The sequence below is a fragment of the Antedon mediterranea genome, chromosome 9 (assembly GCF_964355755.1).
Source record: "Antedon mediterranea chromosome 9, ecAntMedi1.1, whole genome shotgun sequence".
Taxonomy (NCBI): Eukaryota; Metazoa; Echinodermata; class Crinoidea; order Comatulida; family Antedonidae; genus Antedon; species Antedon mediterranea.
Window position 1 is genome coordinate 24,463,528 of NC_092678.1, and position 27,409 is coordinate 24,490,936.

Sequence of the window (27,409 nt, forward strand, 5' to 3'; positions counted from 1 at the left end):
ATCTTGAACTCGGGTGGAATTGTCACTCCATTGCAAGACAACACTTCAACCGCTGCGCCACTGAACTTGCTAGAAGAAATTAATCTTCTAAACTATTTAAGCTATGCATACATAGCGCCCTCATTTGTTATTAGTCCACCCTAAATGTGATGAAACACCGTTTGTGATTGGTCAATACTCAAGGTGTAGTAACCTAGTAACTAGTACGCGCTGAACATCCAGTGATTCGGCTCCTCGAAGAGAAGAAGAAGACGAATTTTTATTCGGCCTACCTGATTATAATATTATTATTAATAGGCTTATTGATGGAAATTCTTCTGTTAATTTAAACGACCTACGCCTAAGTGAATATTTTATTGCCAAGGAATCATTAATTAGTAATTATCTGTATATTATTCTTCGCAAGGTAAGGTGTCTAGGCAAGCTTGTTTAAATACAATACAAATATAGGAGGCCTAGCCTAGCTTCACCCAACCCAGCAGACTTGTTCTTGGCTATATAATATAACAGATATTGCCTTTTATATCGGTTAAATATAAGATTTGACATCCCCGAGGGAATGATATTAAGTTCTCGGGGAATATATATTTCCCTCAGCTGGCGCTTCGGGAAATATATATTCCCTCGAACTTAATAGCATTCCCTCGGGGACGTCAAATCTTATATTTAACCTCTAAGCAGTCAATATCTGTATAATAGTAACTGGTTCATGTCCCTTTTCAATTAAATCACAAGCATTACTAATATAGTTTGTTTAAAACACTGACTCAACTATAACCTGGGTGACTGAATAAGCTCAATAATTAAAGTTATTACTCGATTCATAGAACACAAACATAAATGAGATTTAGGACAATTGCATGCGGACGTGACAATAGCATTCAAGGCAAAGTCAATTTCTTTTTCTCAAAATTGATTCAGGAAACCTGTACATTGGTGCTTACCGTCGTCTGCTTACTTTCCAATCCCAGAGTTCTCAGTTGTAATAGGCATTCTACCTGTAGTGTACTATATACATTTCATAATTGTTTCATTTTCAAGAGAGGCAGCTGAAGTTTTAGAAGTGAAGATAAAATAGATTAGAAAAGAATTTTTTTTTTCTCAAAAGTACGCCTATTCCATCTAACCTGTTAACTACTTTTCTTTCAACCAATTACAATTTATGTCACTATAATTTGTTTTACTATTTTTAACTCTGTAATTTCAATTTGTCTTCAGCCAAATCAGACAGTTCTTTTTAGCCTCATTTATTTTATTTTGAGAATACATATTGATTATTAAATACAAAAAGTACAGCATAATATATCCTCAAGGGTTATTTAATGTATTGCTGTTGGAGACCTGTTAATGAATTTCTTATCAAAAACCCAAAAGGTGCATCTAAAAATATCTTGTGATTGGTTAAAATGTCTAAAAGGAATTAATATGGTCAAATTATCGTTATTTAGTGCGAATAATTAACTGTTTTAAGATTAATACGCTCACGCAACGTTGTACTTTTTAGCAGGACTATTTATTTTAAATACTTTACAGTCTGCAAGCCAACGCCCACACAAACTTGTACTCTGTAACACTATTTGTTTAATTTCTGTAGTTTTAAAAAGACTATTTTTTGTAACTACTGTAGTTCAGGAAATGTTATTTTATTAAAACCTTTAGCATAATGTTAACTATTTTTGGTGGTTACTAATTTGTTCTGAAAACTCTTATACGCATTTATTTGTTTTAAATTCTTGTTCAAAATATTTTCACATTTTTACTCAAATATAACTTATAATTTAATTGAAAAACGGGAAAAAATTTAATAAATTTAACATCAATTTAAATTTGACATCAATTTAGGCATGTTAAAAAGGTTGCCATGTTGTTTGTAATTTACAGCCCACTAGGCGGTTCATTTAATGCTGTTTCTTAGAATTGACTTAGTTCTTAGTTGAAGCAACCATTTCCTGAGTTATTATTATTTTTTTTTATGAGATCCACGGAAGTCACTTGTGCAACATTCTTCTATGTTACTGTATAAGTATGAGCAAAAATTAAATGAAGTTATAAAAATTTAATATTTTCAAATCTCTTGTGAAAACTCATCAATTTCATTAGTTATTTTTTCATGTTGTGCTGTGAGACTCTGATAAAGAGCGCTTTATAAATGTTCAATATTTTTTATTTTATTATTATTTTCAAATGCAATTTACAAACAAAAAACTTATTGAAAAAAAGTTCTATAAATAACATTTTGTTAAGATTGCATATTTTAAAATTCTAAAATATTCAAGCTTATTAGTGAGAGAAAAGAAAGATATTAACATAGGATCTGTTAATCCCATTTAGTATCTCCTAATCCCTTGTAATCCTATGAAATCTTTAAAGGATTTGATTTATGAAAACCATCTCATAAGATTTAGTTTATGACTTGGAAAATTAAATATTAAATTGATAATAGTTAATACTGTACCTTTCTGTGTTTATATTGAAGAATTCAAAAATGGAATTTAGTTTTTTCAAATTGATGATGGATGAGACATTTAATCATGGTAACCTTTTTAGCTTTGTGTCCAGGCTGAAGTATGCTCCATTACTTGAAATAAAACTCTTCAAATCTCGGACATTAATTATTTGAATCCAATTGGTTATTTTGCTCAAATCTAAATCATAATTTTAAGTAAACTGTAAATTTTTCTAATCAAAGAAGAATAAGAATTGTTCAAAGAAAAGCAAGTAAGGAAGTACTGCAAGTAAAATCATTTATTTACCATATATGGCATAGTTTTTATTTACCATATATGGCATAGTTTTTATTTACCATATATGGCATAGTTTTTATTTACCATATATGGCATAGTTTTTATTTACCATATATGGCATAGTTTTTATTTACCATATATGGCATAGTTTTTATTTACCATATATGGCATAGTTTTTATTTACCATATATGGCATAGTTTTTATTTACCATATATGGCATAGTTTGAGTTCTTGTAGAAAAGTAATAAAGAGAAAAATAATTATACATTTACGTCATTCACAGCAATTTTAATGTTTAACTTTGACCTTTTATTCAGATTGTAATTGTTTGCAATCGATTTTAACGAATGTAATTTACACATGAAATGAAAAAAAAGGTGTAAACAATACATTTCATTATTTTACTGACAATTAGTACTATTTGAGAGAAACTTAAGCCACTATCAACCTTTATGTAATAACAAATCTTTTTGTGTGTAGGTATGCTGGTGTACAACCAAAAGCCAATTGGAAAGGTTTGAACAAAGACCAGTTCATGTATGGTGGAAAATCTTTCAACCTAAGTTCCAGGTTTGTCAATTTTCTAATACTGTTTGTTTTTACCTTGGTATTTGTGTTGGATGAATGTTGTTTAACACATTGGACTAGTAATATTAAATTGAAAAACCTTTTGATATTTTTCTTTATACAAGACCGTCTTCCCATATATTATATACCAAGTTCAATGTGCAATATGTACACTGGACCACTTTACCTCCAATCCGAAGGAATAGGCAATTAGTATTTAGCTATTAATGCAACAATATGGTAAAGACAAATGTTGAACACATGCCTTTCAAATGCTAATCCTATATCCCATACCATTACACCGTACCAATCTCTATTATAAATATTTTTTATTTTATTTTTAGGGGAAAATTTGCAAAAAAGAGCTCTCAAAGCAAGTTGACTGTGACAAGTCTTGGAGCAAAAGAAGCAGAGAAATACAAAGAGGAATCAAGGAAGAACGTGCTAGTGATGCACTCAAAGCTAACAGATGAAAAGGACACATTGGTACAAGTTGGTGGAGTCTCCTCAGAATTGTACGTTTGTTTATTTGCTGTAGTCTTGTGTTTGTTAGCACCCTACCAACCTAGCTAGTTCTCTGTAGTCTTGTGTTTGTTAGCACCCTACCAACCTAGCTAGTTCTCTGTAGTCTTGTGTTTGTTAGCACCCTACCAACCTAGCTAGTTCTCTGTAGTCTTGTGTTTGTTAGCACCCTACCAACCTAGCTAGTTCTCTGTAGTCTTGTGTTTGTTTTCACCCTACCAACCTAGCTAGTTCTCTGTAGTCTTGTGTTTGTTAGCACCCTACCAACCTAGCTAGTTCTCTGTAGTCTTGTGTTTGTTAGCACCCTACCAACCTAGCTAGTTCTCTGTAGTCTTGTGTTTGTTAGCACCCTACCAACCTAGCTAGTTCTCTGTAGTCTTGTGTTTGTTAGCACCCTACCAACCTAGCTAGTTCTCTGTAGTCTTGTGTTTGTTAGCACCCTACCAACCTAGCTAGTTCTCTGTAGTCTTGTGTTTGTTAGCACCCTACCAACCTAGCTAGTTCTCTGTAGTCTTGTGTTTGTTAGCATCCTACCAACCTAGCTAGTTCTCTGTAGTCTTGTGTTTGTTAGCACCCTACCAACCTAGCTAGTTCTCTGTAGTCTTGTGTTTGTTAGCACCCTACCAACCTAGCTAGTTCTCTGTAGTCTTGTGTTTGTTAGCACCCTACCAACCTAGCTAGTTTAGTCTTGTGTTTGTTAGCACCCTACCAACCTTAAGCTAGCCTATCACAACATGATCTTGTGTTTTTTCATTTTCAGTAAGGGTCTATTAAACGCACCTACTCCTGGGGCTCAGAATGTTCTTAGACATTTGGTGAAAGCTGAAAAGGGTAAGTTATTTATAAATTTTTATTTTTCTGATCTTTACCTTGCTCCTTAAGATTGGATGGTTCTTGCTTACGGTAAACATGTTCCCGAAGATCATTTTGACCTTTTATATTTTGATTTTATTTGTTATCTATTATGTAGAAACTCGTGACGTTGTTGTTTGTGTATATAGCTTTTATAAACTTGAATGAATAAAAGTCGTTAAAATAAGTTACAAAGTATTTGTATAACATATGCTTTGAATACCTCAGTACCTAAGTAATGATACAGTTATTAGTTTATTCTCTTCATGTGTATAACACTGGCTTCATTCATTGAATAGCAAGATATATTTCAGCACAAGATACATATTTCTCCACCCACACATTCTATCAGATTTCTTCAAAATGTCATGTTATGACATTTATCGTATTTCATACATAACAAAGATAAATAGATACAAAATTATTTGTGTTAGTAATATTATTTTATAATGCAGGTAATGATGAATGCAAATATCTACTGAGTTGTGTATAGAATGTATTAACTTTCTCGATTTTTAGCCCACACAAAAGTAAACGAACTCAGCGATATAGAATCATCGTTCGTAAAGATTTGCTGGAAAATTGTTAAGAAACCTACGAAAGAATATCATTTTCATTGGAGACGTTGATCCTGTTTGGCAACCAATGAATAGGATTGAGTTATTAGCTTATTTAGACTAATAGCACATGAACAAATTCAATTTAATAATAGTAATGCTAAAGAAAATACTCATAATGAACCAAATGATACAGCATTGTTTATCTTTCTTTATTCCTTTTATTTCTGCCGCTGTTATGCTTTTGCTCGCGTGCTACTGTTGTTTTTTTAAATCGTTGTTATTGTTAAGTTAAGTCGTTTTTGCAGGTAAGAGACAAATAAACGGACTAAAAAATTCTTATTTTGTGTAATTTTTACCCTTGGAATCTAGAATTCTTTATTGGTTTAAACTCTTTATTGAACATTTCCAGATAAAGATCCGTTGATATCGGTGTCAGCAAAGGACCTTTTAAAACAACATAAGATGGATATGAAGAAGAAAATTGCAGACAGAAAGATTCAAAATACTCATACTAACCGTGGAATAAGTGATAATGTTATTGATCTTGGTTCACCTATACAATTCTACAAAAAACAGAAAGAAAGTCCGAATCAAAATACACCTCAACTCGGCAGAGGATTCAAATCTGCCGTGACCCCTAGAAAGCTCAAGACTCCTTTCAGCTTAGAGGAAGCTAAGGTAAAATTATACATTTAAAAACCATTTTTAGAGAATAATTATTTTGGTTAAATCTTCAATAAACTTAGGTTTTGTTTGTTTTTTTAGCGACAAGCTGTGGCGGTAATTCGTGCTAAGGGTGAATTATCAAAAACCAACCCTAATAAGTTGTACAAAGGACCAACATCTGAGAAAGCGAAAAAAGATATTATGAACAAAGTGGCCGAGGATACGCAAGCTATTCAAGATAAAGAAAATGGTTGGTTTTACTCTTTTCTTTCTCTATATTTTTAGTCCTTTTTCATAACTTTTCTTCTTTTGAGAAAGCAGGTTTGGTTTGAATATTTGTAGGCGTTTTCTTAATCTAGTATCTCTTTAATTTTAGATGAAAGTCCTGGATCATCTAAACCCAAGAAACGAATAATTTTAGGACAAGAAGTTGAATTCACTAAAGAAGATATCGAGAAAATAGCAAAAACTAAGTCACTTAATGCTTCTCTTCTATCTCAGGCAAGTTCATTCATTATATTGCAAACAGATACTTAAAACTTACATAACTAGAAACGGAGCAAGGTTATATGAAATAGAATTAATAATTGTGAATACGTTCTTATTTTGACGTAATTGATGAATCATAAAAAGGCTTGCAATGCATTGGTTGTAATGCATACAAACTATGTTGAGTTGTGCCGTCTAAAGCTGTATTTACATGTCAATTAACACAGTAGCTGGCAAATATCTGTTAACATATGATCTTACATTTATTCTATCTGCTGCCCTCTCTCCTGTTTTAAATGTACAGTCGACTCCCCTAATAACGAGCTCTCTGAAAACTCTCCCAAAGCAAGACTTTTCTTGTGGTCCAAACAATTTATTTTTAACATTAGCAACACATATATTTGATCAGCCCAAAGTTGTCCGGTTTTGGGAGAGTTAATCTTCAAATGATGTTTGTATTTCTTTTTTTGTAATTGGTGAATTAATATAAAGTTTAATTTCTATCGTCTGAAAAACTGTATTTGATAATAGTAGAATTCTATAACAATATTCTTTTGTTGCCTAAATATAAAGTGAATTTTTAAAATCCAGACGTTGAAAGAACTTGAACACGACATAATGGTATTCTTCCATCAAACTCCCACATTTAATTCTGAACACTGCATTGAACATTCTACATTTTGTACCACCTCAGAGAAAGTTAAATCTATTTAATTTTCAAATTTAATATCACTAATAAAATATAATGTTAACTAAAGTAATCTATTGTTTTCACCAATACTTATTTTGAATGATGTAAATGTGTGTCACTGCAGGCTGCGACGACGTCCAATCAAAAGCATGTGTGTTATTTTTGTTTGTATTGTTCCAGAATGAATTGAATAATGAATTTTATTATTAATTTGTTACAGTTTGAACTGGAAATGCAAGAAGAATATTTCAAGAAAATGGAAGTGAAAGAAGGAATGGAAAAAATGATGGACTCAGTGAAAGAAAAAGAAGTGAACATTGTGTCATGTAAACAGGTATTTACATTAATTATTGTTTTTACCCTTGACCCTTGACCCTTTTCAGCAATGTCCTTCCATTGTGTGGTTTTTATTTGTATTAATTATAGAATATAAAAAAGTAAATAAATTAATAGCTTTCAAACCAATATACTTTCAACATATCAAATTAACATATTAAAGTCAAAAGTAACATTTATTTCTCTTTAAGTTCATAATTTGTTCATAATAATTTGAAAAAAAAGCTTGTGAGAGGTAGCCCATATATAAAGTATAAATGTACATTAAAAAAAAATATTCTAAATTACCAAAGGTACCAATTATTAAAACGATGGTATACTGTCAATTTGTGGAACTAGACAAAACTGGTCACATTTATTACACCCTGTTTGATTTCTGTAAAAAATTCACAGACACAAATATCTACTTAATGAAATTACATACAATTTTGTATGTAATTAATTCAGGTATATATTACATGTTATTTTTCCTGTGACGTAATTGAGAAAGTGCTCTTCTGATGTAGAGATATATTTTTTTCGCATCTTGAAGTGGAATCGGTTCGTTAATATCATATTTTTAATGTTTCTGTGACGTTGAAAGTACGCATTCTGATGTGGAGATAATTTTTGTTGGCATCTTTGATGTGAAATCAGTTATTTAATATCAAATTTTGAGTTAGAATGTCAATTGCTTTAAGCCTCTTATGTTGGATCCAGTAACGCCCACTGATACCTCCAGCACAAAATACAAAAATAAGTAAAAGGTCTTAACAATATATTTTTTTTCATCACTATCGAGAATGACTTAAATCTAGTTTGTCTTAATAATGACCCGATCAACCACAGTTTGTGATATTCTAATTTATAAATGTTTATATTTACTAATAAAGAATATTTTAATTAAAATTGAATTATTAGTAATATTTAATAATGCATTAAACATTAATTTTTATTGATAATGATGATTTACAAAACATCTTGGTTTGACCTAATATCCCAGTTTCTCTCAACCAGTACATCATATTAAGAAAGAATTTACTAAAGCTTCCATCTGAAAATAGATAGAATTGCAATTCTCTGTTTTGTAAATAACTACATCAGATTGTATTTGCTAATTGACTTCAAAATAAACTGTGTTAGTATTATTACCCAGAAAACAAATACATCAAGTTGTTAATATAATGGTGACAAATGAATTACTTTGTATCTGGGTGCACTGATTAAACCAAATGCCATACTGAACATTAATATAGGTTTGACATTTCCGAAAGGCGTTTCTTATTGTTTAAACACTGTCAATTTCATTTATTTGGCCTAATTTCTGTTTTGTTTGATTTATTTTGTTCAAAATTCAAAAAGTGGGTCATAGATTTTACAATAAAACATGTTTTTCCTAAATGTCAAGGTAAAGTAACTAAATATGAAAAGAAGAGAAAATCTCAGTTACAGATATATAGAAAATTGAATATTAAAGTGTTGAATTATTATTATTATTAATTTATTGTAACCGATGTGCACACACAGTATAGGATACTTTACTATGTAATAGTGAGTGATTGGCCGAGTGGTTAAGATAGTGGAAACGTAATTTACGTAGCCATAACATTGGCAAGGGTTCAATGCTCACTTGCTCCATGGTTCTGGTGCTAAAACGAGTCTTCTCGGATAAGGACTATAAACCGTACGTCCAGTGTACACATATAGCTCACGTGCACTTTAAAGAACCTAGTACATCTTTTGAGGGTAGAAGGGGTTTATCCTGGTCTACTAGTAAATCACAGCCACTCATCTATATAAATAAATAAATAATACAAACAAATAAATAACTTGTTGAAATGTTTAAAACTGATGCAACAGCCGCGTACAGGTTGCAATGTGTCTTACAGTAATTACCCAGCTGTACTGTGGTAGTGCTCATCCATCCACTGGCTTACTTGTTGCTACTTTAATCCCCTTAGCTAATTTTATCACCACCAAGATAAATCCTGTTGTCCCGTTATAGGCATTTAGCCTACTTAGTCGGTGACTGCGGATTAATGTCAATTCTACAATCTAATTGAATTTATCTAATAAATTCCCGAACCCTGGGAAGGTGTTTTAGTTTTCAAATATTGGCACATATCCGACTGGATGTTAAAAGCGCCAATTAAACGACGTGAACTATAGTCATGTTTTTTTATCTAACATCTCGTTACAAGTATTAGTAGCGGGCAAGAAAAAAATAAGAGAGATTGAGATTTGAACATAAAAACTTTGGAATAATAAGCGAAACTGTTAAAAACCATGCCACAAAACCATTCCTATAAGATATTCACCACCCAGAAGTCTTTTTAGTCTTATTCAGTTTGATACCTCCTACCACCTCTCTCCCAACAGGAGGAAAAAAAGTAATTTAACATATAATATTGTACTTAAAAAACCATGGTACAAACCATTCCAAAAAGATATTCACAACCCAGAAGTTCTTTATTCAGAATGAACCCCCTCTCTCCCAACAGGTGAGAAAGAAGTACTTTAACATATAATATTGTACTTAAAAAACCAAACCATGCTACAAACCATTCCAAAAAGATATTCACCACCCAGAAGTTCTTTGTTCAGAATGAACCGTAATTACGTAGCCATAACATCGGCAGGGGTTCAAGGCTCACTCACTCCATGGTTCTGGTGGTAGAACGAGTCTTCTCGGATAAGGACTATAAACCGTAGGTCCAGTGTACACATCTAACTCGTGTGCACTTTAAAGAACCTAGTACATCTTTCGAGACAAGTATAGGGGGTTACCCCGGTGTATTAGTAAATCACAGCCACTGATCACCAACTGGGCCCTCTGGGAGACCAGTCATTGACTGAAGAGGTTACCCAGTATAAATATATATTTCAATCTCCCAACAGGTGGGAAAGAAGTACATTACTAAATACATTATATATTATACTTGTTTATATCTTGTTTAGTGTAAATACACATGGTTTAAGGCATCTGATCTGTGCAAAAAGGAGAACCATCAGCTGAAATGGCACGAGGGAAAACAGCGATTTTTTACTTGTAAGGATTGCAAAACAAGATGTATCACGTTTGACAGGATACCAAACAAGTCATGCAGGTAAGCCATCAATCAATGAATCAATAAGACATTTAATATCAATCAATAAATCATTTAATATCAATCAATAAATCATTTAATACAGTCAATTCTCCCAATACCTGACTCACTGAAAACTGGAAACTCTCCCAAAACTAGACTTTTCTCAAAGACCAAAAGTTACCAAACTTATTTTTACCATTAAAAACACATTCAGAATACCAGACTTTCCTGAAAACCAGAAATATGAGGCCAGCCCAAATGTGTCCGGTATTGGGAGAGTTGACTGTATATGAATCAATCAAAAATAAATCATGTAATCAATCAAATGGCATATATCAATCCGTATATCAATCAATCAGTATCTATTAATGATTAATTCTAATCTTTCAATACCTTTTATTTACGTGAACATTCTCAAGACCTCTGGTAGGTGTCTGTCTGTCTGTATTTAGCCAGTGGCTAATGTTTACATCATTTTAACTGATTTAACACGTTCACACATTATTACAGTGAAAAGATTCAATCACAAACTTGTACATTCCTCTACTTATTTCCGGTATTTTGGGTGTTGTTGACAGACGTACAATACACACCACAATATATATTATCTGGAACAGACCTTTACAGGGTGCTACATGTGGGTGTGGTCACTGTTAACATGTGTACAGTTTTTAAGCCTGGACCATTACTTTACAAAGACACTCAAATATGTTCTGTTCTATTTAGATAAAAATATTTTTCTGTTATTTTTAATTTGAATTTGTTCTCAGAAAGGTTATTTAAAGGTTAATTTGTTTTGATTAGCAAATTTCTGATAAATATGATTTAATCTTCGCCACTTTTGAGAGATAATTCTGATGAGTTGATTGTCAGCAACTCGACATGAAACCAATGGTGTTGTTTTGTACTGAATCCCTTTGTGTCGCCAATCAGCGTTAGTCCAGACTTAGGCCACAACTGGTAATACCTTAAGCCAGGGTAGCACTGAGATAACATTGTGGGGTAGAATTATCTTAATGTCTGAATAACAAAATATCATTGCTGTTCATGTTAAAAATAAAGTATAATCTTAATATTTGTTTCTTTTGCTATGGATATCATGTCGTCATGGTATTCTGAAATAAAAAGATGAATGAATGAATATCATCAGCACAAACATTTTCCACAAACCTTACATACATTTAGTAAAAGATCCATTGTTTGTGCATCTTCATAATTTAACTCATGAAATGTTCATAATTTTGTGAAATTCAGCAGCAGTTCCATAAAGTTCAATCTACTCTTGTGTATGTTTAATATTGTTTTAAATAATGTTTAAAATTTATTGACAAAGTCAAGGTCAAAGTCAATCTTAACCCATTAAATATTAATAATACAAAAATATCCCTCAGCTAAGTCTTGCATTCAACCCCAAATGATTAGCCCTTAAGGGTCACTTGAGGGTCACTTGCACCTACGAAATTACAAGTAACCTTCCCATAGGGAAGAGGTATGGTCGCATCTGTCCACGTATTACTGATTTTTCAGACTGGTGTTTGATGAGTACATCAACACTAGGGGTAGATATCTTGCATTGTGAGTACATCAACACTAGGGGTAGATATCTTGCATTGTGAGTACATCAACACTAGGGGTAGATATCTTGCATTGTAGTACTGTAGGTGTAAGTAACTTCTGTACTTTTATTATTTACTTCTTGTTTACTTTTTACCAAGGGAACCCTAAAATTCCAAGTACAGTTAGTAGTATTTAGAAATAAACATGCCTTGTTTATTTTCCATTCTTTACGCAAAACGTTACAAACAATAATGTTTCGCTTGAACCCCACTTGATCAATTGATTGATTATTCATAATGGAGTAGTATAGTATTTGTTCTTCCATGTTAAAAAAAAAATCAGTTTAAAGTTCTCTTCTTTAATTTCCTGTTATAATTCCTCCCTTTGATCTTGCCTCTTTTTTTAATAACAATTATTTACCTCCCACTCATCCCTTGTCTATCCATCTTATTCCATCTTCCTATCTGTTTGATCTTTCTCGTTTCATTCATTTTACTTCCCACGCTCTCATTGTAAACACTTTTTCAGTTTCATCAAGTTGGCATTTTGAATGCATATTTCAGGTCATCCTTCGTTCATTGGTATTGTTTAGCCAAACTGTTGTTTCTTTCCACGTTGAACATCTGCCCGTTGTCTGTACTTTATCGTTCACCAATTTGCCTCAAGAATTTGTTCTTTGTAGGTGTTTATTTGACGTCTTGGAATTTTCATCAACGAAAACTTCATTAACAATCCAAAACTAAATATGGAAAAATATTTCAGATTCCAATTTTTACTTTTATTTAATTTTTATTATTTTTTACTTTACTATAAATTATTTGCAAGATATTATTTAGTTCATATAGCAGAGGTTATATAAATGGAGTTCCTTTTTTTCTTAACCATAGTTATGTATCTTGCAATTGAAAAATTTTTTTTTTTAATAAATGCTTATTATACTGTCTACACATTAAAAAAAATGGCAATAAAAATACATTTTAAATATAGAAAGTGATTGATGATTAAATGTCAACATATTGAAGGTATTCTTATTACACGTCAAATTAAACTTATGCTTAACGGTGCACGTACGTTGCACGCGTGACATTTACACTTCACACCAGGACGTCCATTGTCATTGTCCTTATTTTTACAAAACAAGTACATTTATTGTATAACCTATCTTTATCTGTTATTGGTGAAATTATTTTAAGGAGGAACGCATTCGTTCATTGTATCGATCAAATCAGACGGAAAGTTTATTGTGTTGATCAATTCAAGAGAAGCGACGGGATACATTCAATTATCAAGAATGGGGGTTTTCTTTTATCATGTATAAGAATGACAGATTCAATTTGTTAAATGAAGAGGAAGACAGAATCCATTTATACATGGTCATCTGTGATGGCAGCTGCTGGTGATAGGTTCACAAGTTATTCTTGTCTTTGGTATGACATCAATTCTTACCAAGTTGTTATTTTATGACAGTAGTTTTAATTATTCTTTTCACATCCTCTGAGTTTATGTCATGCTGGTCATGTCTGGTATTTCTGAAATCAAAGAGGATTAATTTGGATTTTCATTTTAAAATAGACACTTCATACAAATTGATAATTAAAATTGTAATAGATTATAATCTATGGCAGCTAAAAAACATGTTTTGAAAATTAGGTAATTTCGTTTTATTGAATATAATTAGTCTATGCATACTTTGGCCAATAATCTTTCTTACTGGAGAATTGTCGCAAGACGTTCAGCATTCCTGATGTGATGTGTGAATATAATTAGACAGTGGTCCTTAAGCAAGGAACAAGTTTTTAACAAAAACCACCGCTGCTGAATAATTCAGATTAGTTGCTGTAGTCTTTAAACTATACTTTGCTATTTCATAGAATTTAAGTTTCTCTAGCATTAGAGTTTTTGTTATTACATAATGATGTGTCTTATGAAAATAAAATTTAATATAATTGAATAAAATACATGAGTAGAAGGTAAAAACCTACCAAGGTAGAAAGAACATTAAATAATTAAATTGAATTAACTAAAAGTGAAGTGGAAACATATTAAGCTGATTGGTTGATATGGCAAGCCAGCCTAGTCTCAACATCAATCCAGCTTGTACACCTGCCACATGGGTCATGGCAAGGTCGGGGTATCAACACCACTTTGTTAACCCTCACCCTTCGTCACCTTCACGCCTTTCTCCTTCCCCCTTAACCCCTTCCTTTTGTTGAGGCTAACAAACGTCATTATTTACATATTAAACTCTTTTTTTCAGAGGTGATGAAATTTCATTGTGTCGCGTTCTTGATCAATTTATAGAAATGTAATTTTGACAGCATTGCTTAATAAACATGGCAACCATATATTTATATCTGTTTACATCAGATATAGATATTGATGCGATATTAATGTCATCTTTGAGTGGGTGGGTGGGTTCTTCAATCAATTTCTTCTCAAGTATTTTGGTTGATTTTCTTCAAATGCACAATAACATAATATTATGAAGAAGTATAATTAATATTTGTGGTTCATAATGTCCGTAATTAATGTTATAAATAAGTTTTAAATTACAATTAAAATGTCAAGGTTAAACTTAATTCCTAAAAGTGATAATTATGTATAATTATTTCATTAATTATTATGTAATAATAATGTATTTGTAAGTAATACTTAAAAAACAGTTGCAATGCGATTTGATGATATACAATAAAAAGAAATAAAAAACATAAAAATAAAGACTAACAAAATATAAAGTAATTTTTTCCAATACTTGCTGTCTAAAATTTTAAAAATTGTTAAAACTTTAAAAGATAATTAATATCAAATGTTCTTTTTTAAATCTACAATTTAACCGAATTTATATTATCATAAACTTACAAGATTATTATTATTATTATTATTATTATTATTATTGTAAGATTAAAAATGAAAAGAAAAAAAAATGAAACAACAAACACAAAAACTAACAAAATATAAAGTAATAATAATTTCTTACTGACTAATAAAGACAAAATTTGATAAAACTAGATAATTAATATCAAATATTCTTTTTTAAATCTACAATTTAGTCTAAATGTGTAAAAGTAAGACTGATACGTTTGTGTACACATTTGTTTGTAAATTTACCTAAGCAAGTTGTAACACGTCCATCACTGTCATCCTACCAGTCAATCAAACTCATCACTATTCCAATGATTCAGTTACCAAATTAGTATGATTAATATTAAGTCCCCCATGTCCGTCAATACTGTATCAAATATTATCTGATATTCTTGAAACTTATCCACTGTTTCTTTGAACCTGTAAGCTAAAAGTCATCGTACTTTAAAACACTTTTATGGTTGTTTTGTATTTCAGTAATTTTATTCCAACTTAACCACATTTTTAATTTAAAAAATAAGTTGTTTATTGTTTAAAAATGTTGTTATTAATAAGATTTTAATTATTTCAGAATTATGTGGTTTTTGTTTAAATCATTTTTGCTTGTTTACTAAAGTACTTTTCATAATTAAAACTAAAGAGGAAAACTGCATTTAGTTCCTTAATAAGAGTGTTGATTAGGGTTATTTTTGATGATTGCTCTAGATGTGTGTGCTGAACTAAGATGTTGTATACAGTAAATTAAAAAAAACATTATAATTAAACAGCATACATAAAATATAACATATTTATAATGCAAAAGGTAATGAAATACATGATATGGCATTAATAATATTAATATGTATTTATATCGAACATTTAAAGACAAAGTGACGAGGAGAAAATAAGCTATTTTCAGCTGTCTGTAAAATCAACTTGAAGTTTAACCTTCAAAGTGGAACATGTCAATAACATATAGTACATGTCACCATTCCGCCACACCACTTCCTGCCCCGCTCAAACTAACTTTTTAATATTCTTGTTGGCGTTCAAAAAGTCATTTAAAATATGATTTAAGGATTCTGCTTTTAAAAGGCAGAATGATGAGTAGAGATTAGAGCGGTACTAATCTGTTTAGGATGATTGATTTTTAATAAATTGTGTAGGAGGAGTGGATTATATTCATGTATTCCAGTTTATGTTTCCTTTTTAATGAAACTGATTTTATTATTTGGGCTTTAGTTTCTTCATTACGTTATCAATCATAAAGAAATTGATAGATTCAGTAATTATATCATTGGTATTCTATTGCATCCCTTTTTTCCATTCCTTCTGTCTTTCATTTTTTTTCACCATTCCCTTCTTTACCTTCTTTATCCTTCCTTCATTTCTGTTACATCCGTTTTTTCATTCCCTCTGTCCTTCATTCTTTTACATCTTCTTTAGCTTCTTTATCCTCCCTTCACTATTACATTCCTTTCTTTTATCCCTTTTATCATTCATTTTTTTTTCTTATTTCTTCTTTTCTCTTCATCCTTTCCCTTCTTTTCCATCCTATCATAATTATCTTTCACCTATTCGCCGTTCGTTGTCATCTTTTCCTTTTTTTCTTCCAACTTTTCTTTCTTTTACTTGTGTTGTTCATTTTGTCCTTGTTTCCTCATTCATTCATTCTTCCTCTATTTTTCGCATAATGTTTATAAGTTATTAATGTTTTGTTTTGTTTTATTTTACAGGCATTGCAAAGGAACACACTTTGAGAGAGCCTCTATGTTAAAGGTGAGAAATATTGGGACTTTTCTTCGGTTTTTGAAGAAGTTTGTTTTAAAAAAAACTTTTCACTTTAGTAACCATGTGTTTCTTTTTCTTATCTCTTTCAAAATCTTTAAACTTTTAATTGCAATTCACTGCTATTATCACTCAAAAAAGAATTTTTTAATCATTATCAACATATTTATTACTTTTAACAGCCGAAAACTGTCTTGCTTTCTTGAATATGTTGTAGTTATTTAGCCAAAGCAAGTGGGAAAAACGCCACCTGTTAAAATCTCAAGTGCTTCCTTCTTTTGAGTGAATTAAAAATGGATGCCAATAAAAATAAAACTGTTTTCTTTCCTTGCTATTTTTTCTGTCTTTTTATATTAATTTTTAATGATTGATATGCTGTTTTTGACACATATTGATGGGCATATGCCCACTCAAACTTTTAAAAATCTTTCTTTTTTTGCAGATTTTTTAACATTTTTTTATATCAACTTTGATGGATTAGCTAGCTGTTTGTTGAAAAATTTAAAAAAAATGTTTGAAAAAGTGTTGAATGATTCAAATGATTTACAGAACTATAAAATATTGTTCAGAAATGAAATTTGGTTTAAAATTTCATGTTGTTTAGTATCATGCTGAGAGAATTACATTAGGAAAGATCAAATTTGGTATATTTTAATACTTTTTTTGGTAAATATGAAACTAGTTTATTAGAGTCTAAGAATGTAGTTAAAAGAAGCTTAGTATAGTGGGTTGCAAAAGTTATTGTTGTCAAAATAGTCAGTCTACTGCTTTACGAAAACCTTTAGCTTAGAGTTTTCCACCTCTCAACCTCTGATACCGTATCCCTAATATTAGCATTTTCCATCGTTTACGCCATTCCTTCTGCTTCTTTTTTCTTCCATTGGTTACCTACAAACTTCCTGTCATCACTCTGGTATCCTAACTGTTCAACACATTAGGCTGCAAATGAGAAAATTGTTTTTCAACCGTTATTTGTTGTGGTATGCAAGAATAATCTTTTCCGTTAACATATTCCATATTTAGCCACTCACCAAGTGTTAAAAGATTAGTTTTTTTAATAGTAGACACAGGTGGTAATTTAGAGAAAAACATTTTTGCACAATTTTGAATGAAAATTTAGAAAAATTAATCAACATAAGGTGATAATTGACAAGAATTTTAATTCAATATTAAACAGTGAAATATGAGACTTACATTGAAAAGTGCATTCAAATCAAATGATAGAAATATAGATATAATATTTACTTGGGCTGAAGAGGCCTTATATTTTTAAAAGAGAAAAGGCTGACTGACTGAACCTGCCTCAGTGGTCCCATGACGATTTCAGTGAGGTCTAGGGGATCGTCTCCCGGTGTGTTGATCTGGTGGGCGCTGCACTGCTGCCTGCCGTGGGTCCGTAGAGGAACTAATTTGAACTTCCTCAGTTTCCAGTTAAGTTTAGGACCAGTATAACACCTTTACCTTTTATACTGTATCCAAAACATTTACATTGTGTCTTGAATTTTATAAGAAGGGTGTAGAACTGAACCTACCATTGCAAGCAGTAACACATTTTGAAATTGTTTCATAAAATATATTCACAGTAAATATTAATAATTTTTCATGACATGATAGGTAACATTAACTAGGCACTGAACTATGTTGGCTTGAATAATGAAAAGCTTTCTTCCCTTTTGAAAAAAAAATGAGTTGGTGAATAATGGTGATGTTTTAAACCTGTTGTGTTTGACATTTCTATACTATCGTTGATCCTACTTTTGAAGAAGCACGTCTGCGGCATCATCAGCTAAGGTGCAACAAAGTCAAATTTAATTTGGAATTTCATATTTATTTATAAATATTGACATTGAATGATAGGGATGAGTGAATACCAAGGAAATTGATTTAGAAAAAGAACATTAAAATATAAAAAACTCAATAAATTTTAAGTTTTTAAAGTACAGTTGAAAAGTCACTGGGTTATAATAGTCTCTCTTGGTATTTATAAGAGGTAATATTTAAATTCTAAGAATGTGGAGCTGTAGCTTGGTGCTTGCCTTCTAATCCCAAGGTCCAGGGTTCAATCCTGACCTAGTGCCTGGGTTCAATCCTGACCTAGTGCCTGGGTTCAATCCTGACCTAGTGCCCGGGTTGTAACTCACAACTCTTTCAACTCAACTCCCTAAGCCTCAAAAGCGCGATAATTTTTGTTGATGCGTATGAAATAAAAAATGTTAGAATAGATACTAATAACATTAATTTTATTTCATTTGGTCAGAACAGTACTGCTGCTGTTTCAGGCTTCCATTACAATATAATGAAATGTTGTTTTGATATTATTACTTCAGTAGATCAATAAATTGTCGCCCCAGCTTTTTTCTTCTCACATCGCCCCCTTCACACTTATTCAGGTTCCAAATGTAACATACTTATAATTATATCAGTCATTTGTAACTTTATTTTTGTCGTTTCCTCTTAATATATGACTTAAGTGTTTTGATTGGTTGATTAAATCACCTTGACTTGTGGGTAATTATTCAGCAGATTGAGTGCTAATTGGTTGATGATGTTGCAAAGTACGTAATCTGGTTTAGTGCATATTAATTAGTACACACTGTTTGGTTGTCTCTTCATTAAGTTTTGCCTGTTTTTAATATCATGCTGTTCCATTCACTTGTATTTTTTTTCTTCCGGTCATCAATTTTAAATACCCAGCATGTAATTTTTAATTGCAAACATTATCAATAAACATATATCAGTCTATTCATTTAATTTCATTTCATAGTAACATTTATTTCCTTCTTAATATACAAAATATAAATAATACAATACAAAATTTATAACGAGAAGAATTTTTTTTCCATCTTTAAAATGAATAAAACAATATTATGAAGGAGGCACAATTTCTGGAAAGCAAAAGCTTTTGTTGAAAGTGCCTGAAGAAAAACAAAAAGTAATTAAAATCAAATTAGTAAATAATAGTAAATGTGACTTCACATTTTAATTTTACCTATAAATTCTAGATATATATAAAACTACTATTATTTTAATACTTGTATGTTTAAAATTTGTTTCCATGTTTAAAATGTTTGCATTGGTCAATTTCCTGTAGAACGTAATTAATTTGATTTTATTTGTCTGTTTTTAGTTGATCAAATAGCATAGGTGTTTAGCTCCTGTTTCCTTGTTTCCCCAACTTGTGTCTTAATATCACTTGCTTAGATTCAATGATATGTATATATTATTATAGTGTTGACTACTAAACACACTAGCACACCTTTCAAACATACAATACTTTAGTGTTGTTTTAACAAATCTGTGTGTAATACCAACGTTAGTTTATAATTAGCAAAGTACTTTCTTAATTAAGATTTCATGTTTAAGAGTTCACACATGTAGACAAATTTAGATTTGCCAAACCACACACAAACTTACAAATTAGTGGTTTCTTAGTCTACACTGTGTGATAGTGGTACTAATGGTTTTAATTTCATTTGAAGGTTTGTGCTTAGATGTATGTAATCCGTTGTTCTGTTAATGTAACCACACAGTGAACCTTGAAATTAAAACAAGGAAGAAATTAAGTAGAAAGTCAAAATAATTTAATTTTTTGGTTTTTAATGAAAATATGGGAACCGTTAACATTGTTATATATACACTACCAAAAATAATGAAGCTCTATTAGAATTGTAAATATTACTGCAAATCATATGTGTAAAGGAAAAGTTGCACCAAGAAGAAACTGTTCCCCAAACCTCTTAAAGTTTTGTATCGCCCTCCTTCCCTACTTATTTTTAATTTTCTTGTCTCTACCTTTTTCATTATTTCCCTTTCCCTTTTTTTAATTTTTTTTAAACCATATTTAATGAGGGTGATCCATCCAGCTGATCATTAGGGACACTCAGAGGTTCATAAGACAAACATATACACAAGATGCTCTACATAAACAAAGTCTTATTACAAGTTTTGGAGTGGAGTAATTTGGTCCTTAGAAAAAATTCAGACATGTGACGAGACTTGAATCCAAGACCCTTGGAGTGGTAGCCAAGCATCATAACCACCAAGCCACAACGCCACTTCATCCCTTACTTCTATTTTTCTTGCCTCAACTTGTTATGATTTTGTCTTTTCTACACCCTACATGTTTTGATTTAGGTTGCCTTCTCACCTAATTAATATTTCAAACGCTTCCCTTTTAAATCGTTGATTATGATTTGTGGAAGCATTACGATGAATCTAGGTTGTGTTTGTAAAATGAAGCCCGATGGAATTCTAACAACTCACTAGAGGGCTAACACATTATCCATTCACTTACCCCTCCCGTCGTTATTACGGCAGTTACCGGTACTTACCCGAACATTCTTAACAGTTGTATGTTTAATTGAAATCGATTTTGATTTGTTAATTCTCACGTGTTCGAAAATTTCTAATGTGCACTTTATAAAATTACTTAGCTTTTTATTTCACTTTTTGAATCCCGAATTAAAGATTATTTTTTGTGCACTTTATAGAATAACTTTCTACAAACTTTTTTTTTTTTCCATTTTTTGTTGTTAGAATTTATTCGTTTTTATATTTTATTTCAGTACTTTTACTTTATTAGTATTTTCACTATTAACTATTTGCAATGAATAGGCCATTGTTTACACCAATCCACTTTAAAGAAACATAATTAACTAAGAACATAATAACACTTTATACAATTGTTTTTTAACCACCACCGTACATGTACTTCTAAGTAACAACTTAAAAAATTGAATGGTAAAAAGGAAAAGTCTTTAAACCTGGTCTTATCCTCCAAAAATCTTGTAACATATTTTATCTAAAGAATTATCTGTCATTATCATTCCCGAAATCCAATAATAAACCCATTTCTAGGTTGCTTGCATTTTAGGGATTGATTTTTTGGGAGCATGACAGCCTCTCTTGCAATCGTCGCTTGACAGTTTACGTTTCGTTGAATCAAACTTGTACAAGTGTTGCCAGCGACTGGTACAATGTGGAATCCATTATAGTTCGCATGCAATGTTCTTCTAATGTGAAATGCAGTGAATGTTTGCATTTTGACAGACCCATCAAACATCAGCATTCTTTCATGTTTTTAACTCTGAGCCAAAAATGTGACATGAAAATGTGATTGACAAAATCTGTATTCAACATGAAAAAATATCAGCTAGAAAAAAAAAAGGCACAATGATAAGAATGTCACCCTTTTATCTTAGTGCATTTACTTGCATTACTATCTCTTCACTAAAGTAGTTTTTTTTGTGTAAATAGGGCGTGAGTGACCTTTAGTTAAACCCGTCTAATTAATAACCAAATACTTGGTACTGTATCTTTAATTCTGCTGTATCATAGACTAATTCTGTATACAGTGTCACATATGTTACATGTCAGATGATGAGATACAGTACAGAAAATTGAGTAAAATACAAAACGACAATATTTATTAAAGCACATATAATAGTATTATATGCATTTTTAATGTTTATATAAATTTTATTCTAAATGTTTTTTATACAATCAGTGCAATAGGAGACCTAATAGATAGTGATTAAGTTCGGTTTTTAGGTTTTAGGAATCCTGTCTCTGCCTGGTTTTGTTTGATGTTTTCTTGTTCTTTGTCCATGTTTTTTTTATATTGTATTTTTATGAGACAAAATAAATGAAATGAAATTTAGAATAATTTACTATGACTTTTATGAACTACTTATTGGACAATCTATTTTTAGATTTTTAACCATGAATTATTTATATAATAACGCTCAATATTCTCAATAATTATTACTGTCCTTATGTTGCTCTTCAATTCCATTATTGTTTACAATCATTTGGCGTACAGTTGAGGTAATACAGCACTTGATATGCTAAGTCTTCGGTTACAGCGGTCATCCTGCATGACCACAAAAATTTGTTTAACTGATGGTCAGTTAATGTGTTTGCTGCCCTCCATGTTGAAAAAAGTTTTCAAAAATATTACTCTGAAATTTTAAATTTTTTTTTTTTTTTTGAAAAACAAAAAATGTTAAAAACATTTGAAAACATTAAATTCCTATCCCCGAAAGTTCTCACAATTTCTTTCTGCCTGTTTCACTCATTTTAATTTGCTTTTTGCTTATTTTATTTTATATCCCCATTGAGATCCAGCCACTCGTACCCACTTATTGTCATTTTTTTCCAGTAATCTTTTGATTTAATCTATAAATGTTAGCAGGTGGAATCCATTCAGTTTTATTTTGTTTTAATTCTGGAATTTAAAACTGGTAATGCCCAACATTATCTTAATTAGAGTTGATGTAAATAGTAGAATTGCCATTAACTGTCTGTTGCTCTCAGTGTTTCATATCATAAATGAACTTGATAAAAGTTCTGCTGTGTGCTGCTTCCCTGTTAGTATCACATTCTTTCCCAATGTTCAGCAATGATGGCTGTGTGCCTTTGTAATGTACATCAACATACGCATAATTAGATTAAAAGAGGTTTTTTAAATGGTTTGTTTTGTATGTGTGCAGTGGATACCGCCAGTGCTCAGGAGGCTGTACGTTTGCGGTATTAGCGGGGTGCACTGTACTGTCGGTTTGCACAGGAAATGGGTTTGAAGGCATTAGCGTTACTGATACAACCAAGCTGGGTATCCAAATATTATGATCGATTTTTTTTCCTATCCTAAAATAGTTTTGTAAGTAGGTAATGAATGAGATTGAACATTTATTTTGGGAATGAGATGGGTACGGAGCTGATCCATGTTCTGTTAGCTATAGGATAAGACATTGTATTTAACATTATAGAACTTACTATTGAAATGGGTACGGAGCTGACTTTCCAATCCATGGTTCTGTTTGCTATGGGAAAAGACATGGTATTTAACATTATAGAACTTACTATTGAAATGGGTACGGAGCTGACTTTCCAATCCATGGTTCTGTTTGCTATGGGATAAGACATGGTATGAAACATTATAGAACTTATTATTTAAATGAGTTATAGAGCTCATACGTGGGATCTAAATGGACTAAAGAGTTCATCATTCCATTCCATGGTTCTGGCTGTTGTACTTTATTGTTAATATGGAGTATATTTAAAATTGTTTCTGAAGCTCTGTCTAAACTATCAAACTAATTAGACAAAAAAGTGTGATGTGCCCAAATATGATAGTGATATGACGTTATCATGCCCATATACTGTATGGTCACAGCAAATTGTTTGTGTCACATACAGTTGATAACTGTGTATATAGAGCTTTAGGATTGAAATGGGCTATGGATTGATCGAGTAAGGTATTAAATGGGCGCCGCTATGAAGACCTGCTTCCATGTTCTGGCTAAGATGGGCTCTCAATAATATGTATCCAAATGAATAGAATAACAATAAATTAACATACATGTGCTTTAATGCATTGTAATGTTACTTCTCTACATTATATTTTGAAATAATTGGAAAGAAATTTACAATGTGATCTTAACAAATTTAAGTATCATTTTTATAGAATGTCATAAATGGATTTGTTGTTTTTTTAGGTACTGGCAGTTATACTTTTTATTTTTCTTTTATGGAAAAAACATTTTAATTTTCAAATAAACTTTAGTTTTATGTATTTATGTTTGATATACTCACATGATAAAATTAGTTTTTTGAATTTGAGCCGATGTTTTCCCAGGGTAGGCCCCATGTGGGTCTCTGTTTTATATCCAATGTGAAATGTGATAAGAGAGTGATTGAATGTTGGAAATTACTTTAAAAATGTTTCCCTAGCTCCTCGTACTTGCTACTTTAATTCTATCTGATGTTTGTGTTTGTCCAGCGTCGTTTTATTCAAATCGTACAATGTTTTCCGCAGTTTCTCATCAGACTTCAATGTCATTTGGAAATAGGGGTACAAAGTGGGCCAGATGACGCATACAAGTTCACCCCTACTAAATTCTGACTTGCTGTTTGATCCCATGGGAGCATCACACTTCATAGAATCTTAGCTAGTTTTCTATCAATGTTAGTGGATGGTAATTACTTTTGGCTTTTTTCGGCCTTGTTACGCGTCTGGCATTATCCAAGGTTGACAATCCTGCCACGCAATTCTGGACTTTCTCTGTAATCCACCTGCTTAGTATACCGACAGTCTGAGCATGCTCAAATATCACTCTCAATTATATAACTACTGGTTTAAGTATATACTTAGTATTGCGTCTTTAAGTTTTTCTTGACTGTACTTTAGTGAGTGATAAGCCTTTTTTGGCTTCCTGTTCTCTCAATTCCAATACTGGTTTTTTGTGACCACAATTTTTTTTTGTATAAAATAATTTGTTTTTCAAGGTTAAAATAAATAAAGTGTCTCCTGTAGAAATAAACCACCTAAATGGATTGCACTGACAAGTTGCACTTTTTTCTCTAATTCTTCTTACTTTCTTCTTGTTTGTTATTTATTTAAAAATCAGAACAGTACTTGATACAATGTCTTATGGTTAGCAGTCTGGGTTCAGTGAACTGTTTCCTTGGATTGTAACAGCATGGGTTCGAGTCACTGACTCATTTGTAATTGTTCTGGAAGTTGCGCAATAATCCATTGTATAATAATTTAGACAAGGGCATACGTTCCTGATGATTTTGGTAGGCTGCTTGACTTGATTTCTGTATCGCTTTACCAACTGGAAAAAAAAAATGGTGATAATGTAATGTGTTGATCAGTCCTCATTCCAATAATATCCCTTTATCCTTTTTATTAGCAAAAGAAAACTATTCAAAATGACGGACATAAATTGAAATAATAAATGCCAGATGAAAAGCTCTAAGCAATAAAATGTCCCTGAAATGCTATGACTAACACTGATGAGTGTGGGTGTTGAGAGGGGGACACTTTTCACTTTCTGTGAAATAGCAATTGTTTACAATTCAATAACCTTTCAATTATAGTTATATTATTATATATGCATATATTTTTTCAAGTTAGATTATTGGATATTAGCTCTTTCCTTGACTTTGGTTATTTTCCATCAAAACTAATAATAATGGAAAGTAATATAGATAAAAAGATCTCCTAAAATCAACCAAAATTGTAGGCCTATTAACTAATTAAAAAAATCGTATTGTAATTTGTACTTTTTAGATCTTCATATAACTTATAAATTATGCCTCAACATATTTGTCATAATTAAATTTACTGTTAAATATTTAAGCATACCCAAATGTAGGATAAGAACAACATGTTAACTGTGCGTTAGTTTCTGGCCACAAAGGTTAAAATCCTAAGCCTCTCTGTCTACCATTAATTTTTTTATGAATGGCGTTAATTTTTCTCCTTTTCTCTTGGGCTTTGGTGCAAACCAGATGCTTACGTAGTTGAGGGATGTTCTTTCATTTTTGGACTTTTGTACTTTTTCGCCTCACAAATCAAAATCATTAAATTTGTAAATAATAGTACACTTGTTGTAGCAGAGTATGTGGGAAGGTGAGAGAATGAAGGTTTTGTTTTTGAAAGAACATTGAAGGAAAGATGTTTAAAGGCACATACAAATGATTTCCAAAATTATAATAGTACAGATAAATCAAGAGCTCTATATTAACTATCATACTTTACTAGTAAACCAGCCTTGACACTAGAATTGCACATTTTTGTATGTTTACACACTCTTTTTTCTATCAGAGTTTAATTTCAGTCTATCAGAGTTAAATTTCAGTCTATCGGAGTTAAATTTCAGTCTATCGGAGTTAAGTTGCAGTCTATCTGAGTTTAATTGCAGTCTATCGGAGTTAAATTGCAGTCTATCTGAGTTAAATTTCAGTTTATCAGAGTTAAATTTCAGTCTATCAGAGTTAAATCTCAGTCTATCAGAGTTTAATCTCAGTCTATCAGAGTTTAATCTCAGTCTATCAGAGTTAAATTTCAGTTTATCAGAGTTAAATTTCAGTATATTGGAGTTACTTTGTAGTTTAGATTTTTCTGTATTCAAAAAATAATTAAACCAAACAATGTTAGACTTATCTGATACATACAAATGTACTTTTCTTTTGCATAGAAGATTAGTTGAACTAATGCATATAATTTGATTGTTGCAGTAATTTTGGAACTTGGAGTACTTTTAATTGAGGTCAGCGTTTGTGGTCTCGTCTCAATTTTAGAAAAGTTGATTATTAAACTATGTCTAGTTAAATATTTCAAATTTTCGATATTAATCATAGAACCAGGGTTCATAAATGTATAACCCAGACTTCTTCATTGTATAATCAAGGGTCTTTAATTATAATCCAGAGTCCTTAATTGTATAATCCAGGGTCTTTAATTGTATAATCATGGAGCTATAAAATTATATAGCTCCATGGTATAATCCAGGGTCCTTAATTATAATCCAAAGTCCTTGTATAATCCACAGTCCTTAATTGGCAGGGTCCTGAATTTTGTAATCTAGGGTCCTTCATTATATAATCAAAGGTCCTTCATTATATAATCTAGGGTTCTTAATTTTATAATCCAGGGTCCAAGTTAATTTTATAATCCAGGGTCCTTCATTATATAATCCAGGGTCCTTCATTATATAATCCAGGGTCCAAGTTAATTTTATAATCCAGGGTCCTTAATTATATAATCCAGGGTCCAAGTTAATTTTATAATCCAGGGTCCAAGTTAATTTTATAATCCAGGGTCCTTAATTATATAATCCAGGGTCCTTAATTATATAATCCAGGGTCCAAGTTAATTTTATAATCCAGGGTCCTTCATTATATAATCCAGGGTCCTTAATTTTATAATCAAGGGTCCT

General features: G+C 31.2%; 1 protein-coding gene across 1 annotated transcript in view; it reads left to right on the forward strand.

Annotated features, from left to right (window-relative positions):
• The window catches only part of LOC140059170 (protein MCM10 homolog), a 42,030-nt gene that overhangs the window by 8,756 nt on the left and 5,865 nt on the right, over nucleotides 1-27,409 (forward strand). The window contains exons 9-17 of the mRNA XM_072105024.1: nucleotides 3,226-3,315; nucleotides 3,657-3,827; nucleotides 4,595-4,665; nucleotides 5,656-5,924; nucleotides 6,012-6,162; nucleotides 6,289-6,413; nucleotides 7,313-7,426; nucleotides 10,366-10,514; nucleotides 16,631-16,673. Of these exons, the coding sequence (XP_071961125.1) occupies nucleotides 3,226-3,315; nucleotides 3,657-3,827; nucleotides 4,595-4,665; nucleotides 5,656-5,924; nucleotides 6,012-6,162; nucleotides 6,289-6,413; nucleotides 7,313-7,426; nucleotides 10,366-10,514; nucleotides 16,631-16,673 (1,183 nt within the window). The remainder of the gene's footprint in view (nucleotides 1-3,225; nucleotides 3,316-3,656; nucleotides 3,828-4,594; nucleotides 4,666-5,655; nucleotides 5,925-6,011; nucleotides 6,163-6,288; nucleotides 6,414-7,312; nucleotides 7,427-10,365; nucleotides 10,515-16,630; nucleotides 16,674-27,409) is intronic.